We start from the raw sequence: 13,775 nt of genomic DNA, 5'->3' as shown, positions 1-13,775 counted from the left end.
AGCTTTCTTGACTGTCAGGGCAACAGAGTATTTGAACAGCACCATGGAAATCTGTGGCCTGCCCATCAGGGAGCTCCTTCAGAGAGGAATCAATAACCAAGGGCAAACATTTGCCCTGGAGGTAGAGGCTTGGACCAGATAACCTTAAGGGACCCATTCCAGCTCTATAGTTCTTTCCCTAAATCCTGGGGCAAAGCAAAGAAGGTGAGCCAAAAACAGGCCTCTAAGTCTCTGGCCAGGGAGAATTAGTGGGAGTGATTCCCAGGCGAGAGTCTGGACAAGAAGGTCAAATGATTCTGTGAGCAATGAAGAACGGGACAGGGCAGCAGGAAAGATGGCACAGGCACGTGGGCACGGTACCTGTGTTGCAGGTGTCCTTCATGAGCCGACATCGATCTTTAACTGAAGACGCGCTTCTCCCCAGCACAGCACCTATGGTCGCCCAGTCGTTGCCGTGCTTTATCCGGAGCCTAAAACAAAATCCTGATCATTAGCACTGGCTTCAATGGGGGCGAGAGTCTCCCAACTTTTACCGAAAGAGTCATTCGGTGTTCACTCTTCCCTCCCATTTGACTGGCTTTGACAAGGGGCGGCAAAATTCTAGCTGCTTAAGTTTGAAAATGTGGCCCGTTTTAGCCCCCATGGTTGCTGAGCGGAAAAATGCCACTTTTACGGGTTCAGAAGAAAATAATGAACTTAGATAGATGTGCGTGACCTGGGCAGGTGACTTCACTTCTCTGTGCCTCATCTACCCAAACCTTAATACTGTGTGAGCCTCACGAGGTCTAGGCCCTGTGTCTGGTGAGTGCATTCTACCATCAGTATTAGATTTAGTACAGTACTCTGCACAAAGTCAGCGCTCAATAAATACTTCTGACTGACTGACCAAAAAGGATGTCAATTTTCCTCTGGACCCTACTTACTTCCAACCATCCTGCTGTAAGACCTCACATCCCTGTCTACCTTTGCTTCAGAACTCCTGATTTACTCATCTCGTGGATCTTACTTGGATTTCTTGATGCACTGAAGGTCTTGCTCGGGTACTTAAGGGCTTGGATAAAGTTGAAGAACCCTTATCTTCAGCGATACCAGACAATTGTTCCACCGTAAGAAGACAGGGCAAGGCGCTGCCTCTAGGCCTTCCACGGTGTCCTCGGTGGGTTTACAAGGATGGGCGCACGTAGCCAAGGGTAGATATCAACACAGTATCTACCAGGGGCGGGGTACGGCCCATAAAATGACAGGCCCCACGTAAACGAGACAGCCCTGAGTCAGGAGGTAGAAACTGGGCTCAGGTCCTCCTCACTCCCACAGCAACTCAGACCTGCTTCTGCTCCAAATATCCCAGCAACCTCAAGAGACCAATTGAATTTCTTCAGGGTTGCTGCAACAGGAGCCCATGGCACTCTGAGATCGCATGTGCGCTCTGCCCGACTCCGATTGTGTTTGGCTCTACCCTAACATCCCAGCGAACCATGAATCACCCCAGCTTAGGTTGTTCACAGGCGCGTTTTCCTTCCAAAGCTCTTGGTAGAGGTTCACAGTAAAAACTGCATTTAAAACGCAAGCGTTTCAGTAATATTATATCAACAAAATGAGAAACTTACTCCTTGAGCTTTTCAATTTCTTCAGGAGTATACCTAGAGAGGGTCAATCAATAAATTGAGATCAGTTAAAACCGGGTTAGAGAAAATGGGAGAGTCTGGATTAAAATCCAATTCCTGCCCTAAGGCATAAGTAGCTAAATCATCCTGTACCTGCCCTAGAGTTGAGTAAAACAGAGCTTGGCACATAATAAAAACGTAATAAATTCCACTGCTAAATCAACATAGGACTTTCAATATAGATAATCCAACAACAGCTTTTACTGACAGTCACAAACAAATGCTTGGCATTATTAAATAGGTTCACGATCTTGACTGTGAACCTCTGAAGTGTTCATTTTTAGTTTCATCCCAAACTTCATTTAACAAAGGGCCCAAACTACTACTATTTCCAGACAGGATGATGACATTTAACCTCAGTGCAGACGAAGCAAAACGAAAAGCTGGGCCAAACCCTCTTAAGATCAGCAAAGAAATAAAAGAGATGCCAGCAAAATCTGCCCCTCAGCTGCTTAGAAGATTTCTGCTTCGGGTTGAAAGCTCTCCTTGACCCGCCTCGTGCTGCAGCAGAGCTCGGGCGAGAGCAGCTTTAGATTTGGAAAACTCTCCTTTAATGAGGAAAAAGGGAGGTAGCTCAGTTCCGGAAGCCATTTGAACTCCTGATATTCTGAGTCTACGGGCCAAACCGTACATCTGTCTTGATTCCACGATCACTGACGCAAACTAGCTTCTCTCCCCACATGTTCATTCAGCCTTAAAAACTCCATGACCCGGGCTGGTCACTGGATCCAGCTGCAACTGGAGATTTGGGCAGAGGATTTGATTCGGCAAGATGAGCAAATGAACAACCACAGGCCCGCTCACTCAATCAGACCTTCTAAAGCCAATACCTATGATTCTCACACACCCCGACCACCCACCCCACGCCTCCCAGCCCTGTTTCTGTCTTGGTGAAGATGCTTGTTTTTACACTTGGAACCTGCAAAACCACTGACCCTCAGAGATGTTGAACTTTACAAGACCAGAATCACTAAAAGTGTGAGTCATTCCTCCTAGCCCACTGTTACTCCACATCTAAGTCTTGGTTATATTTATCGTCATTCACGACAAACCACCAGTCCAAAGGGATTCGTCCCTAGTCACAAGTGAAAACATGCAGCATTATAGATGTTCATACTTTCCCACATGGTTTCTGTCATCGTACATGCGAAGCACTCTTCTATACACTGCAAACAAAGGCCGGTTCAGACCCCATGCTATAGTCCTGTAGAAATCTTTCCTTTCGTCTTTTGACATCTCAAAGATGATTTCTGTGGCATCTTTTATTCCGCGTGCCTAAATGGGTTACATTTGTCTGTTTTAGGGATTTCTCACAAAAACGCACATGGACACACCAAGCTTTTAAAAGTTTTGCATTTTAAATCTGATGAATGACATTGAGAAAAAGAATGGCATGCACATTTACTGCACCATTAAAATCCAAGCACAAACTTGAAAACTGCGCCAAAAAGCTATGAAGGGAATCTTAAAAAATAATTTGGGGGGGGGGGGGGGCAGAGGAGAAGCCACCCAGCAGTAACTCAATTCCAGAAATGAAAGTTCTGCATGATAAGATACCTTTTAAAAGTTAAAGTTAAATTTTCTCAATGTTAAGAGAGTTTTCTAAAAATCACTTCTTTTCATGTAGCTGCTGGGCCTAGCTTTCCACTTTTGCAAATGACAAGGGACACAAGCTTAGTACCAGGAAAACAAATCTAATTCTGGCTCTTCTATCAACCTCCAAATAGTATGTCACCTCTCAGTTCACCAATGTGCACAAGAAATAGGGCTGACCCAATTCCCAGGGAGAACCAGTGGTCAGAAAACCTTTCAAAAAAGTGTCTCAAAAAGGATAAAGTAACAATAGGGTACGAGCAGGCAAAAGCCAGAATGAAAAGCACACTAAAAGACAAAAGGAAACTGAGAACAGTATTTTCATCAACTACAGCCTATCCCGTTTCCCCAAGAGCCAATCATGTGTCTATAAGATTAAAAAAATAATTCCACTATCAGTTTCGATTTAGCAAAGAAAGCTTATCAGTACAAAATACACTCTCACCTTGGAAGAGTTCCCTTGGGTACATAATATAAGATGAGCTACCTGGGACTTCCAGTTAAGGCCATTCAGAGATGAAAACTGGCACCCGGGTGTGATTATTCTATGTAAACCTAGCCAGTTACATTATAATAGGCAGAGGTTTCAAACAGGTACATTCACTCATATCTCTATAGGGTGTAGGGGTCAAAAATGAATCTTTTGTGCAATGGAAGACTGCATAGAGTCTGAAATTCAAAGAATGATTCCAAATTATTAAAAAGTACCAATTACGCACATAAGAAACACTCAAATCAATGGAAGCCATGTAAATCAATGAAGCTCCTAATCATGTGCAATGGGCAGCAAATACTGTTTCAATCAGTCAGACTAAAAAGGACAGGATAGCGACAACAGTAAATTTGTCATAAGGAATACCTTTAAATAGCGTTCAATATTACTCATTAAAATGTCGATCTCTTCCTTCGACCACATTCCTTGTTTCCATTTATGCCCTGTAGAAGATGACAATGTGGAATCATGGAAGCGGCAGTCACTCAAATATAAAAAGGAAAAAAATACACTGGTTTTCTACAGTGTGTAATTAATGGGGAAAAGAAAGTACATATCACCGCAAAGAAACCACTTCTAGTCATGACTCACCCTTTACCACGTCTATCAAGCAAACCTACTTTCAGACTTTCTGGTTTCATTCTTATTCAATGTTACTGTACTACCCAAAGGAAAAAAAAAAGTTTTTATCTTTGTATATAGTACTTTGGTTTTTAAAAGCTGAAACAAAGGAGAAATTCAAACACTGCTAACCCCACAGAGAAAAGGCTAGAATTGTAACAGAAATCAGTGACGGTGAAAACACAGACTTTTCTTCTTGCTAACATGGAGTCTATCTGTTGAATCAGATTCCACCCCCTCCACCCAACATCCCCTCCTGTTCTGATGGTAGTCACAGGCTTTTCAGTTCCATTCATTCATTCAATCGTATTTATTGAGCACTTACTGTGTGCAGGGCACTGTACTAAGCGCTTGGGAAGTACAAGTCGGCAACATATAGAGACGGTCCCTACCCAACAGTGGGCTCACAGTCTAGAAGGGGGAGACAGAGAACGAAACAAAACATATTAACAAAATAAAATAAACAGAATAAATACGTACAAATAAAATAGAGTAATAAATATGTACAAACATATATACATATATACAGGTGCTGTGGGGAGGGGAAGGAAGTAAGGTGGGTGGGAGGGGGAGAGGAAAGAGGGGGCTCAGTCTGGGAAGGCCTCCTGGAGGAGGTGAGCTCTCAGTAGGGCTTTGAAGGGAGGAAGAGAGCTGGCTCGGTGGATGTGAGGAGGGAGGTCATTCCAGGCCAGGGGGATGACGTGGGCTGGGGGTCGACAGCGGGACAAGCGAGAACGAAGCACGGTGAGGAGATCAGCAGCAGAGGAGCGGAGGGTGCGGGCTGGGCTGTAGAAGGAGAAGGGAGGTGAGGTAGGAGGGGGCGAGGTGATGGACAGCCTTGAAGCCCAGGGTGAGGAGTTTTGCCTGATGCGTTAGGTTGACTGGTAGCCACTGGAGATTTTTGAGGAGGGGTGTAACGTGCCCAGAGCGTTTCTGGACAAAGACGATCTGGGCAGCGGCGTGAAATATGGATTGAAGTGGGGAGAGACAGGAGGATGGGAGAGTTCCACTTTTGTTCTGCCGTTCTGGTGGCCCCAAAGCCAGGCTGGGCACTTGTGAAGAGACCCAAGCCACCAGAAGTGAACCAGCCATTGTGATTTAAGCCTTGCTGCCTCCTGGGAGTACCCTGTGTGTCCCCCTCCAAACCCCAGTCAAAACGTGCTGTTTATATATAGGAAAAATACCACTTTTGCACCATCAGTTGGTGAAGAGAGAACACCATTCCTTTTGCTGATTTGCTGTAGGTTTCACTCACAGACAAATTTGCTCCCATTTTACATAATCAATCACTTAAATGAGATAAATCCTTCAGAAAACGCTGCCAAGCTTTCACTCAATTGTTTATGTTTGCCAGAAAAAATGTTTCGATTGCCACTCCACCCACATTGTTCCAACTGGCTCTTTTCGGGCAAAAGCTTTGGAAGGAATGAGAGGCAAGGAGGTAATCGGTGCCAGTGCTGCAAACAATAAACATGACACCTCATCAAGGGTGGCCTCTTTGTGTGCACAATGAAACCGGGACTGTGGGTCCTGCAACGGCTTTCTCAGCCACACATACACTCAGAGGTGAATTTTACCATCGGTGGTGTCTTCTTCAAATACGAAGGACAACCGTCTATAACTATGAAATCACGACTTGCTAAATGCCCTGGCATCTTACCTTTGTTTGTTAGAGAATCCTTGTCCTCTTTCGTAGTAAACCAAGCTTGACTAACGGCTGAAACCTCCTCATTGCCTAGGGGAGAAATTTCATCCAGCTGCTCATTCTGAAGAATCTGGGAAGGATGAATGACTCATTAGTGCATTTCAATAGCCAAGAGTTTCAGAATTCATCCTGAAATTCAGACCCTTAACACTGGTGGTGTTATTGGAGGCCAAGACTTCAGTCCCCCTTCCCTATTGGCACAGCACCAAAACGTGGCTTCTCTAAAACAAAGTTAGGCTATTACCTTTTGCGCTTTACACCTCTGAGGTAAGTCCTATATTGTGGACTGTGGGTTGAGGATGGGAGAGTTTCTGACAGAAAGTATTTTTTTAGCTCAACTATCAAAATTTAAATTCCAGTGTTGATATGTTAATTGCTCATATATATCTGTCTCCCTAGCTGCCCTTCAACAAGAATTGTGTAGGTCTGAAGTGCAGGGACTAGGTCCATTTTTTCTCTGTCTAGTCCCAAGCATTGAGTACAGTCCTCTGTGCAGGATACGCACTCTATTAAAAAAATCTGGTGATGATGCTGAGAGGTGGGATTCTTTGATGGAATCTAAGAAAATGTTTGCTTTAAATTGGATATTGAGGGTCCCGGGGCCTCTAGGACCCTCCACACCCAACATTCTATAAATGCTGAATGATTTACAATTTCAAGACTACAAACCCTCCTTGTTTCTTGCTGTGTTTTACCATGGCAGCATAAAAGCAAAGTCTTTCTATCACTTCAGCACAAGTTCTGTACTTAGGTGAGAATTCTGTGGAAAATCCCAAGGCTGAGCTCTAAATGAGGAGACCCCACCTCCCACCACTAAGGCCAGAAAAAGACAGGAGATTCATCAAAAGACCTGTTCCACGGTGGCAACCGTGGGAAAGCAGAGAGAGAGGCTATGCAGGGACTTTACATAATTCGGTGACCCACTCAGGGTCGAGGCTGTAAGCTCACTGTGGGCAGGGAATGTGTCTGTTATATTGCTGTGTTGTACTTTCCCAAATGCTTAGTACAGTGCTCTGCACACAGCCAGTGCTCAGTAAATACAACTGACTGACTGATCGAGGCACTTCTGGTCCCGGTCCTTGCTACTGCCTGGGCCACTGCGGGCCCCAATGGGCAGGACACGCCAATTGCAAAATGCTCTGACTCCTGTTTCGGGAGCGTGGGCTACCCAAGGACTGGGGCTCAGGCCCCTTCCTGGGAGGCAACAGAAAAGGCGGAATGGACTCGGCAGGTTCAGAGGGAGAACTCACGCTTTAGGAGCAAGATGACTCCAGGTGAGCGTCCCACCCAGGACAATTATGCTTCAGGCCACTCAGAAAGGAATTCTGGTGCCTTTGGCAGAGAGGTCATCTACAGTGGAATTTGATAAAGCTGCTGCCATCATAGGCAATGCACAAAGGGGCTGACAATAAATAATAACGATGGCATTTAAGTGCTTACTATGTGCAAAGCACTGTTCTAAGCGCTGGGGAGGATACAGGGTGATCAGACTGTCCCACGTGGGGCTCACAGTCTTCATCCCCATTTTACAGGGAACTGAAGCAAGGTCAAGTTTGCGGGGCCATGATGTAACCAGCTGCAGCTCTTATGCTACGAATGCACCTGTGTTGGCAAAGCTGCCCGGGATAGCTTCTGCTGCCAGAAACTCAGCTTTGTTGGCATTTGCTGGGCCCAGTCTACCCCAAGGCAAAACTCTGGAAACCCACACGGCCTCCTGAATGCAGAGACAAGTCTGCTGCTGGAGAGATGTAGACCGGAAAGTTATTCCATTGGGAAGAGTGGTATTCAGTGGAGAGCAAATTGCCTATTTTCTAATTAACAGTAGTTGGCAAAAGTAAACCTAACCTAAATCCAACCTCTCTGACGGGATCGTGACAAACAAGATGAGGTGTGTACAAGGACTGTCCACTCTCTACAGAGCTGAACTACTCTTCTCAGAGCAGACAATAGGAAAAATGAAACAAAATGCTTCTTTTACCCTTTGATTTCCATGCATCTGTGGGAGAGAGGGAGAGGAGGAAATCAAAAACTCAAGTCATTTCTTATACCCGATTGTGAGGGTTGGTGCCACCCTTAAGAGGTTTTAAGCGCCCCGGGTCAAAGCTGGATGCATGGGCTGGGTAGTTGGCCATATCCCTCTGGGCCAGCCGGGAAGCTTTACTATACCTGGATCTGAGTCACGGTTCCCTCAGTAATGTCGTCGTCAGCTACCTCCGTGGTAGCAGTCATAGTCACCTCAAAGCTCTGATCATTTTCTGAAACTGGAGCACAAGCGGAATCAGTTCGGCCCACCTCTGGGACACGGTTCACACACGGCTGTTACGGCTTGACCTGGCTGCCCTGAGAGTGCCCACAAAGCAGCACCCGAATACTTCCTTTCTGGCACGAACCTGCCTGTTTCTTGCCATCATAATCCTCCATGGGGTTGAATAAAGACTTCTGAAAGTCAAGCACCTACAACGCATCAGTGACTCCCATTTCATAGCAGGACAGTTTTCCCCACGGCAGTCGTAGAAGTAGCCTCGCTCACACAGCCGAGCAAATCTACCCTGGATTTCAGTTATTTTTCTACCTTTCCAGTGTGGGGTGTGGGGAGAAGAGGCTGTGAATGGACAAGTAATCGCTGATTTGCAGAACCAATATAGAAGCACCCCAACTTTAATTTTTATCCTGTGGCGGTTGATATAATTCTTTCCAAAACAACAGGCTTTGGAGCTAATATGTGAAAGTTATTTTCTAGAAATTCAGATTTTTAAGAACCCTGTTGGAAGGGACCAGGTGCTGTTTTTAGAGTGTGCCAATCTAATCAACCATGCGTCTCAGTTCTCAAAATGAACAATTTCAGAATATGAAATTTAAAGCCTACTAAGAAGCAACAGGAGAAAAAATAACTTTTTGTTCATGTTTATCAACCCAACAGGAACCAACTCCACTAGTTTCCTGGCTTATTTCTGTTGGACTTATCTTGTTATATACCTTGAAGCCGGACACAATACACCACTGAAAACAGCAAAACCTGATTAGGAAGACATTGAGGGGGCCAAGAAACTAATGGTGCTACAGCTGAATGTTGTTCAAAGAGGGAAGTATCCCAGAGTTTGCAATTCTAGGGGCAAATATCTGGGGCTGGGCTATAACCTAGCACCCCTCTAGACTACAAGCTTGTTGTGGGCAGGGACCCTGTCTAGCAACTCTGTTATATTATAGTCTCCCAAGCATTTAGTAATTTGCTCTGCAATAAATATCATTGGTTGATTGATTCCACAGGGCTGGACTCCTAAGACCAGATGTTACAAACTGCTAAATCTAAAGAATCCTTATTTCCTGAAAAAACACATACTAAAAATGTTAAGTTTGCTGTTTCTACTTTGGCTCTACAACCTCTAGACTGTAAGCTAGTTGTGGGTAGGAAATGTGTCTACCAACTGTGTTATATTGTTATATTGTATTCTCCCAAGCACTTAGTACAATGCTCTGCACACAGTAAGCGCTCAACAAATACAACTGATGGACTATGTTTAAGGGGCAATCTTTGTCCTAAAGACCTCAGAATATATAATTCATGCCATTGTTCATCTCCTGATTGGGGTTACTGTGACCCTGATTTACCCTCTCCCTTCCTTGTGGCCAGGAAGCACACACAAGGGGGAGAATTGGGTCAGAGGGCTTCTGGGGGGGAATGGGATCACCTAGCCCAAGATGGTATCTCAAAATGCTCACCCCAAGGCGCATTTGACCTCTCGTGTCAAACTTTGACTAAAAAAACCCCCACAAAAACCCAAAACAAAACCAAAAAGCCCGAAGCCTCCTCGTTGGTCGGACTTACGTGGAAGTGCAACAACAGAAATGCAGGGGGTGGATTCATCAAGACTCTGGTCATCCTCGGAGGACAGACACAGTCTCTTGTGTGGCGGTTCGGTGCTATCTTCCGAGTCTACTTCATCGGCTTCTAACGACAAAAGAGAGCCACTGTCCCTTGAACAAGCAAACCTCAAGAAAACCCCACCACAAAGGATCAGAACGCCTCTCTTCCCTGCTAAAGAAACGTCGGGAGTAACCAGCTTACTCAGAGAATGTAAAGGAAGGTGGGGGGTGAGAGGCCACCTCTAGAGACCCTTCCTGCCTGACTTACACCCTCCCTCCCTGTCTCCCTCCTTCCCACGACCTCCTGCATTTGCTGGGCAGGCCCTCAGCTCCTGCCGCTGGGTTCAGGATGGGTAGCCTGCCAGCAACCCACACCGCATCTCTGCAACTGCATGGGTCCGCCCACAACATCCTGGTATATGGGTCAGAGCACGGACAAGTCAGCAGTCAACTTCTTGTTGTCAGCCTGTTCCCCCACCTAGTCTCATAAAACTGACCTGATCCACTCCATCCAACTTCGCTGTACGTGAGCACAACAGATCTCAAGTCCTTCATATACCCCATTTACAGTTACAGAACCTCTGTTAGAGATAGAATGGCTAAGGTAGAGGGTAAAAAACCAGAAGTCAAAATACCGAGGAAAAGAAAACCCGAGTTAACTGGAAGCGGACAATATTTCTGACCGAGTAACTGGACGCTACTAAGGTGGCAGGCAACAGAGACATTCAGAGCTAGAGTCAGTCACAGGTCAGTGAGTTCTCGTACCATTCTGAGGGCAATGAAGAATGAGGTTCCCTTCTGTGTCCTGGGTCAAAGTCACTGAGTTCACAGTTTCTACTGTCACTGTGTCAGACTCCTCTTCAACTGTGCTCATACTCAAATCTGTACAAGAACACATACCAGATTAAACACAAGGGAACTGAAGAGGCCGAAATCCCTCTGCATTGAAGAATCCCTGCATTTCCAACATGTGCTCAGACTGCTTACCGGTTATTCCGCATGATATTCCTCATTACCCTCACCTTCCCGACAAAGAAACAAATTAGAGAGAAGAGTCAGGGGCCAGACTAGCATTTGAATTCAGTTCCTCAGCCGTGGGCCACTATTATTCGTCAACCTCAATTTCCTCAACTTGGGACCATGCCTCACTGGTGTTAAGCAAGCGTGATCGTATGTATGTCGCTATCTACAAACCCCAAGAGACAATGTGAAACCAAAAGGCTCCGTTGTAGCTTTGTTGTTTCTTAGAGCTCTTGGGAGGAGACAATCAACTATGGATTACAGAGGGACTGACAAGCCAGCTGTAAAGACCCACCATCTTTCTCTCACCTCCTTCCCCGCTGACTGCTCCTTGGCCATTACACGACTGGCCTTCAGCCAGCAATGGGGAAAGCGGGAGAAATAAAATAAGTCAGTCAATTGCTTAAGGTTCCCATTTGGATGGTGGACTTGGTGAAAGAGGAGGTTGCAAGTACAGTTAGTTTTCTACTCGCACGAATTATACTCTTGACGAACCCCGCACTGAGGAAAACTAGCAATATGATACTCACACCTTGCCAGTGTGGCTTAGATGTCAAAACCTGTTCCTTCCAACATCACATCGTGCTCTGTGAAGACAGGCGCACGTTTCCAGACGATTGTTCCCTATGTTCCCAAAGGCATCCTCTTCGAAATTCAGTGAAAAACCACGCTGTAGGAGAACTGACCACGCTATCTAAAATGAGGACTGGGATTATTCTAATGAATCCTGGGTTCCAAGACCAGTACTCACCAAGAGCTGGTGGCCCCCAAGAGCTGTACAAACAGCAGGTCATGAACCTTGATGAATCAAATCCACCCTAATCTTTGGCTGTATTTTTTTCAGCCTTTCAGTTAGCCTGGACTTCTTTCCCTCTATCACACAAAGAATTACTCCTTGGAACAATGTGGAGTGAGCACAGGGGTAAGGAGGACTACTGTCATCCCAGTAGTTATGGCCTCACTGCCAAGGTGAAGCTAAATTCAAGATTGATGGAAGGTGGTTTTTGCAATCACAGACTTGAGGACCCAGAAGATCCTGGGCCGGACTTGTGGAAGGCTTACCTAGTCAACAGATGGAGCAGCTATCGTCCTCGACAGAGACTCGAGTTCCTTTCCGTTAGCCGCCAGCATCACCTTCATGTTTATCTGGACCACGCCTCCTCCATGGTTCCACCCAGGCCACACGCTGACAGGGGAGCAGAATTCCCCAGCTGGGTCCAATGAAAGAGACAAAACAAGATTGAGAATCAGGGGTGGGCTAATGATACTTCTGTCTCAACTACTTCATAATTCCTTTAGCTGGCTATCCGAGGACTCCTGCAGAAAATTCAGCAAGCTTAGGTCATAGTGGAGCACTAAGCACTTGGGTGGGTGCCAGGAATCACTCGATAAATACTACTAACTGATTGCAGTGGCTGTGGATAGAACACTTGAGTAGAGAAGAATTAGAAGACACAATCTCTGCCCTCTAGAAGCCTACACTCTTAATTGCTCAGATCTTCTCACCCTGGCTATAATACCTTCCTCTCTCATCTTCACCTCACCATACTATTCCCCTCCTTTACAATCTCCCTAAACTCATCTCTTTGAGGAGATGTTTCCAGGCCAATATACCCAAACTTCCTGGTCATGCTACTCCATAAACCACTTTAGCAGTGTATTTTCTAAGTACATGGGGTGATGTGTGTGTTTGCACGTGCATGCCCACGCTTGCTGGGGTTGGGGCTGCCCCCACTTTAGCCTTTCCAACCACATTCACATCCATAGGTACACATCATCAGTCACACCCACTTCAAATCTATCTGTACGTAAACCCTCATTTATACTTATTTCAATCCCCTTCCATTTTATTTGATATTTGCCAATTTATGGCGGGTTATCTCCCTTAAACAGTAGCAATTTGAGGGCAGAAATGGTCTCCTCTTTCTTTTAAAAGATTCCCTACCCGCCAGAACACTCTGCAGCTAGTAGGGGATTAAAAAAGCGAAGCAGCATGGCTCAGTGGAAAGAGAACGGTCATGGGTTCTAACCCCGGCTCCGCCGCTTTTCAGCTGTGTGACTTTGGGCAAGTCACTTAACTTCTCTGTTCCTGTTACCTCATTTATAAAATGTGGATTAAGACTGTGAGCCCCACATGGGATAACTTGATCACCTTGTATCCCCCTCCAGCGCTTAGAACAGTGCTTCGCACATGGTAAGCGCTTAAAAAATGCCATCATTATTATTATTAATAAATACTACTGATGACATTTTCATTGCCCACTGATGACAGCTCCTCCTCCTGAAACTTCCCAGCTCACCACCTTTGTTCCTCCTGATCAAACTTTTCAAGTGTACTAAATTCTCGTCTCTCCTGCCTCCACCCTCTCCCTCACACTGTTCCAAGCTGGCGCCCCACCCCACAACCCACCAACTGGTCTGACAGATTGCAGATCTTTCGGCATTCATGGCAAAAATCCCACCTCTTCCAACAAACTTGCCCTAATTCCCACCCTCCCAGATCACATCAACCCAACAGCCAACTCTTGCACTTCCAAACTTATTTCTGTATTTGAAAATATTTTTGTCTGCCTCCCCATTAATGTGTAAGGCCTTTGTGGAAGGGACTGTGTTTCATGCGTCTGTTATTCTTTCTCAAGGGCTCTGATCTGCACCCAATCCCAGGAAGATTCTGACAGGACCTGATTTTCTTGTGCTTGTCCCAGTGCTTAGTCAAAGCTTGGCACATGATGAACACTTAAATGCCACAGTAACTCACTGTGAGCAGGGAATGTGTCTACTAACTCTTGTATTGTACTCTCCCAAGCGCTTAGTA

General features: G+C 45.6%; 1 protein-coding gene across 3 annotated transcripts in view; it reads right to left on the bottom strand.

Moving 5' to 3' along the window:
- The window catches only part of DMTF1 (cyclin D binding myb like transcription factor 1), a 36,714-nt gene that overhangs the window by 10,973 nt on the left and 11,966 nt on the right, over positions 1-13,775 (bottom strand). For 2 of the 3 annotated variants that reach the window (XM_038741542.1, XM_038741543.1), the window contains exons 2-10: positions 12,023-12,171; positions 10,706-10,822; positions 9,903-10,025; positions 8,243-8,337; positions 6,032-6,146; positions 4,117-4,193; positions 2,782-2,939; positions 1,608-1,640; positions 361-470 (exon numbers count right to left, since the gene is read on the bottom strand). In XM_038741542.1, coding sequence (XP_038597470.1) covers positions 361-470; positions 1,608-1,640; positions 2,782-2,939; positions 4,117-4,193; positions 6,032-6,146; positions 8,243-8,337; positions 9,903-10,025; positions 10,706-10,814 — 820 coding nt within the window. In that variant the 5' untranslated portion in view covers positions 10,815-10,822; positions 12,023-12,171. The remainder of the gene's footprint in view (positions 1-360; positions 471-1,607; positions 1,641-2,781; positions 2,940-4,116; positions 4,194-6,031; positions 6,147-8,242; positions 8,338-9,902; positions 10,026-10,705; positions 10,823-12,022; positions 12,172-13,775) is intronic. The other variant, XM_038741544.1, reaches the window with a different exon arrangement.

Source organism: Tachyglossus aculeatus (genome assembly GCF_015852505.1).
Source record: "Tachyglossus aculeatus isolate mTacAcu1 chromosome 12 unlocalized genomic scaffold, mTacAcu1.pri SUPER_6_unloc_1, whole genome shotgun sequence".
Lineage (NCBI taxonomy): Eukaryota > Metazoa > Chordata > Mammalia > Monotremata > Tachyglossidae > Tachyglossus > Tachyglossus aculeatus.
This window is presented reverse-complemented; position numbering and strand designations above follow the sequence as displayed.